Genomic DNA, 5,505 nt, shown 5'->3' on the forward strand with positions numbered 1-5,505 from the left:
AGAAACATTGCCAAGCGTATCTCCCTCCAAAATCAAAATGCTTCAGAGCATTAGCCCTACTTTAATGATTCTGTTTTTCAACTAGAAAAAAGGCAGAGGGGAAGGAAAATTCGGGAAAATAACACATTTCTTTTTTTTTTCCCCTTTCAAAACAGCTCCTTGTTTTTCCAATACATTTATTTTGTCTTATTATTTCTCATGTAACTCTGAAGAAATTAAATACTTGAAAACACAACAAAACATATAAATTAAACCAAATGTTTTGATTAATGCAAAACCACTGACACTTCTTTTCCTGAATAATTTAAAAGTTAAGCTTAGAAAACCAAATTTCTGGTTCGAGAAGCCTTTGTAAAAGAGAATGTTTGGCATTTTGCAGCACTTCTGTTAAGTGGACTGGTGTCAGCATCTTATTCTTTTAATGTTAAAAACAATTTTAAGCCACCCAAACTCCAGCTCTGAACTATTTAGGAAAAGATGTGTCTTTCTAGCCCTTCTCTATAGTCTCTCAGCAAACTCTCTGGTTGTACTTGGCATTTCTTAACTAGGATATAAATATTGTACTTAAATTATGGTAACTGTGTCCATAGCATGTCTGATCTTTGAAGTAAAGATGTAACTACAGTGGGCCATATTTTGTCCTTCATCCCTCACTCTTGTGTCATGAAAATGCACAGGATTTCTCCATGGAAATAATCTGCTCTTGAAAGGAAAATTAATGCAAAGTAATTTCCACAGGTGGCCACTTCTATTTTTCAGGAGGTTTTTGTATGTGAAGACAATTCTTCCATACAGCTATATTAAAATAGAGGGGGAAAAAATGAAATTATCTTTCTCTGAAAGTTTTATGGTGCTGTTTATGAGTCTGCTGTTCAGTTACTGCAGGAAATTGTAAAACACATTCACTGAGAGCAAAGAGAACAAATATTGTCCCACAGGCAGAAGGAGGACACCAGAATCATGCAGAGAGAAGCCCTGTTAGGTGACACACACTCCATCCACAGCTGGACTCCCTATCCCAGAGCCAACATTTCTCCCTAACCCCTTGCAAGGTTAAACACAGCTGACTTACTGACCCATACCTGGACCTCAGCTTCTGAGCACGTCATCAAAAAGTCATAGAGACAATTACATGCACCCGCAGTGAGGTTCACACACAGACTGGGTAGGAAGGAACCTGTAGAGTGCTGGCAGACGTGCAAAAACTCGGCCAAGCTGGGCAGAATTCCTACTCAATCAACATGGGCAGAGGTTTGGCAGTGAAAGGTTTGAGCACATGGTTCCCTTGGATTGGCTCCTTGGGGGAAATCAACTGGACAGCAGCAGATTGGACTCATCTTTTCCCGGGAGGGCTGCTCAGGTGCACACATGAGAATGGCAGGAGGAGCCACCAAGTACCCCCCGTGCCTCAGAGACATTCTGTCTTAAACTTCTGCCTCAGGGCTTTCTGCACATTTTGTATCTTCTCTGTGATCACGGTGTCACTGAGGTGATCTCCAAACTTCTGCTTCAACAGCACCCTGATGATTTTGATGCAGCGTTCGTCCATCATGGGCTTTGCCTCCCGGAAGGTGTTGCCCCTCCGCCCCGTGATGGAGTGGCTCTGGATGTAGTCAGAGGTGAAGAGCTTGTAGAGCAGTGTCTTGCAGGCTGTGCTGATTTTCTGGTCAAACCTGATGGTTTCTTTGAGCTGTTCCTTGGTGTAGCCGTTGAAGAGCTCCACCACCTCGCACGGCTGCCGGTGGGGCTCCTCCTGGAAGGACAGGGATTCCAGCCTCTGCACCTTCTTCCTCAGAGAGAGGACATCCTGTTGGAGGTCAAACACCATCCTCTCCAGCTGCTCTATCTTCTCCACCCTGAAAAATTAAACTTGAATGTGTAAGGGCAAGAAGGCGCGATGGCCTCACCGTGGGATGTAGCATCTCCACCCCAGCAGTGATTACACACTTCCTGCAGGAAAGGCCAGGACAACTTCTCTGACAGAGTATCAGCCCATCCAACTATGGGTGAGGAGTAAGGCAAGAGAGAAGAATGACATGGTCTGGACTTTTCAGTAACTCAGAAATGTTCAGTTTAACTCTCAGCTCCCCCTTGTCATGCAGATATGGAGATTTTGATGCTCAATTTTCTTCTCAACTTTAAGGAAAAACGTAAGCCCTATCCTGCAAGTCCCAGGAGGCACATATTTGTGGTATTAAACAACAGAAATGTGGGAAATTGCAATGCAAAAACCATAACGTGAATCTTTTTGGCACGCATTTCTTTGCAAGAAAACTTTCCCCTAGCATCCCTTTATAACTGGATACTTGTCATCAAAGTAATGAACAATAAAACAAGGAACACACAACCATGTTCAAACATGGTAGGTGTCATTTTGATTGTTATTGGCAAGAGCTTTGTGGTTTCTGCACTGTTTTAGAGCCTTCTTGCATCTCTAACTCCAAGCCCTACAGTCAGAAACACCTGGCTCTGATTACAAAGAGACTCAGCAACTTTTGGTTCTTAAATGCACCACTTTGTCACCCAGCTGTGATCTCACTGCTCACTCTTGTAGTGAGGAAGAAAACACAGTTAAGAACAAGTGCCTTCTTTTGCTAATTACCTTTCCATCTCACCAGGACTGAAACTTTTTTGAACCCTCTCGAAGTCATCCATCTCTTGCAAAGTGTCAATCTTTTGCTCTTCACGGCTGGAAGAAACAAGCAAGTTAAACAGAACTGCCATAAACAGCTTCATGCTCATATTCATATTCATATTCATACCTGATGAGAATTATCTGTGATTCAAAGGCTGTAATTTAAAGCAAAGTCACTTCTTTTTTCATTTGCAGCAAGAATAAAATGGATTGAGAGGGAATATCAGAAGTTTTTCCCATGGACAATCTCCTGTGCAACCCCTCTCATACAGATGTGGAGGACCACCCACTGACCCCCCCAAGGAACCAGGACTCCAGAGCAAAAGAGACTCAATTGCTCTGCTGTATTTACCCACACAAACTCCTGTTACCTTTTGTGCTTTGGGTTTAAGCCTCCGTTAACATTTACTCAAATCAAGCACCACCAGGGAATGGAAACAGAGTGGACAGACCCCGTGCTATGAAATCAATGTATATGGTGTGAAACATTCAGGGTCCTCACTGCTCTTTCAGGTGTTACCTGTTCAGACAGATGTGTTGCTGGCACTGGGACAAGATGCCATCTGACTTCCTCTTCATTGGCAAGGCAACGTAATCTGCAGCAGGGATGGGAGACAAGCTGAAAAATCAGCTGTTGAGAAGGTCCTGGATCCCTCTGTCTCCAGAACAGAGTATCTAAGCACTCCTGCTAGATTGCATGGCAACAGATTATTCCCTTTGCACAAACAGAGTGATCCAGACATGTTTTCCAGGATTGATCAATTGGGATTTTGTAATTAGAAAAAGGTGGTATCTCAAGGGCTTCTCCTGTTCTCATCACAAAAGAAGCCATGTGCAAGGTAAGCAGAGCCAACGTGTCTCTGGGCACTGCTGTCAGTCAGCAGGTAAATAACACACTAACATATTTTTATAAGTACATTTAACATGTGTAGTGGTGAGTGGAAAAACAGGGAAATAGGCAAATCTGGAAAGGTTTGACTAATTGAGACACAAGGCTTTTGGGTGTTTGACAGTTGTTCAGGCAGGCTACATTGCCTTTTGGCTTGTGGGGAGAGAACTGCTATCCCAGGAGACAGAGCTGATGGCTGATAGAGCAGATACCACACACCATCACAGAGGTATCTCCCTTTAGACAGCCTTCCTGGAGGAGACCTCCCAGGTGAAAAGGACCACAAAATTTAATCTCTAACCTTTGTAGCCCTAAGAGAAAGCACACACAGCCCCAGAGCAAAGCAGAGGTCTCCTGGCTGCTCTGCAGGTCCCCATCCCACTGTGCCGCTCAGGACCAGGCAGGAGAGCAAGAACCCAAGGTTACCTCTGGTAGCTGGACCAGCCCTCTCCTCTTCACCCTGGGAAGTCCCTGGCCCCGGCATGGCCATGGTGATGAAGGTGGATGGAGGAGTGAAGGCGCTGGCTGGGTGGGGAGGACCTGCCAGTGAGCAGGGGCTTCCTGCTGCAGCGCCCAGGACACGTTTCTCCTTGAGGATGGAGGAGCTGCCAGCGTCATGGGGCAGGCTGTCCTCGCCTGCCCTCAGCAGTGGCTTTGCAGGGTAGGCCCTGTCACCGTGGTATTTCCTGGATGCATTCCCCGGGGTCCATTTTGGGAAGGTTTTCCTGGATTTTTTTGGTGGGGATGGCATCATGCTGTGGACAGCCGGTTCTGCTTCTGAAAGGAAGGAGGGTGTTCAAGAAGTGCAATGGGGCATCAGTGTTGTGTATCTCCCACCTCCCTCCCAGTGCTTTTTACCCTGATTGCTGTGATGTGAAATTTATGATGGGACTACAATGTGCTCAGCATCCTCCCACCCCAAAAGCCCCACGGAAGTAGAAGGGTGCAACCCCCCAAAAGACCTTACTCACTTAACTTCTCCAGGAGCTGCCTGTCTTCCAGCAGCTTCTTCTCTAAAATATCCTTGTGCTCTGTGGAAAGAGAGGATTTTTCAGCGCTCCCTCTCGACAGGTCGGTCCTGAGCAGCCCCAAATTGCAAAGCCCAGTGCAGAGGGGTGTCACTCACCACTTATGCCTTCCACCATGCCCCAGTAGAGCCCACTGAAGCCGGGGCAGCGGGCCAGCACCTGCTCACCCACCGTGTAGAGGTGGAAGGGCTTGCGGGGCTCCTTGATGTTCTCCATGTTGATCACCCGGCTGCCGTCGGGCCAGCTGATGAGGACATAGAGCTTGGCTGACATCAGGGCTGCCCACCTGGAGCAGGGGGAGCAGCAGGGGAATGTTATGGCACAGCTCCGGGCTCTCCCGTGGTTGGAAGTGTTGGCAAACAACACTCTGCCTGGGGCAGTGCAGCCTGCAGGTAGAAAATACTTCTCCCTGTATCTTTACTAGTTATTTCTCCTTTCCCATTCCTGCCCTTCTGTGCTTGCCTCATCCTAAACCCCTTGGCTGGGAGGATGCCCTGGCTCTGACTGAGTACAGCCTCACGTGCCTTCGGTGCATCCAAGTTCAATTTGAATTGGAACTGCAGGGACAGCCATGATATGTCTCACCTGGGGTCAGGCAAGACCAGCTCTCACACAGGACACCTTGGGCAGATGCTGGATAAGCCACTGAGCAGACACAGGCTGGTTCCTCTGCCTGTGTGAACCATCACAGCTCAAATGGCTTCAGTGGTTCTACAGCAATTTGCTACAGTGCAGAGCTGTATCTGTATGATATCAAGGCAGTACAGAGAAGAGACTCAAAAAGACTCAGGAGTATTCCAGGAAATGATCATTGCTTTGCCTGTGCAGTTATTTTCCCCAGTAAACATCAAAGTGCTTTGATAAGGGGAACAGCAAATTCCCTTCATTTCACACGTGGGGAAACTAAGGCACAGACCAGTGACAGATATATCTAAGGCAGTCAAGTAGGAAAG

The 5,505-nt window shown here is 46.8% G+C and overlaps 1 protein-coding gene across 1 annotated transcript; it reads right to left on the reverse strand.

The window, feature by feature from the left end:
- Positions 1-204: 204 nt before the first annotated feature.
- Positions 205-4,925, reverse strand: LOC108639939. Its single transcript, XM_018073888.1, has 6 exons — positions 4,651-4,925; positions 4,496-4,555; positions 3,951-4,301; positions 3,156-3,231; positions 2,603-2,689; positions 205-1,856 (listed from the first exon to the last, which is right to left on the reverse strand). The coding sequence occupies exons 1-6, from the start codon at positions 4,823-4,825 to the stop codon at positions 1,409-1,411; spliced, it is 1,197 nt and encodes a 398-aa protein (XP_017929377.1). The 5' UTR covers positions 4,826-4,925; the 3' UTR covers positions 205-1,408.
- Between the last annotated feature and the right edge of the window lie 580 nt (positions 4,926-5,505).

This window comes from Manacus vitellinus, unplaced genomic scaffold (assembly GCF_001715985.3).
Source record: "Manacus vitellinus isolate BGI_N305 unplaced genomic scaffold, ASM171598v3 scaffold_26_pilon, whole genome shotgun sequence".
Classification (NCBI taxonomy): Eukaryota; Metazoa; Chordata; class Aves; order Passeriformes; family Pipridae; genus Manacus; species Manacus vitellinus.

Excerpts from the sequence above, each read along its gene's own strand:
- LOC108639939 (XM_018073888.1), bottom strand. The coding sequence starts at position 4,825 with ATGTCAGCCAAGCTCTATGTCCTCATCAGCTGGCCCGACGGCAGCCGG. Across the intron at positions 4,302-4,495 it reads GCAGCTCCTGGAGAAGTTAA|AAGCAGAACCGGCTGTCCAC; the intron begins GTGAGTAAGGTC and ends CCTTCCTTTCAG. Across the intron at positions 3,232-3,950 it reads GGCTGGTCCAGCTACCAGAG|ATTACGTTGCCTTGCCAATG; the intron begins GTAACCTTGGGT and ends TCCCTGCTGCAG.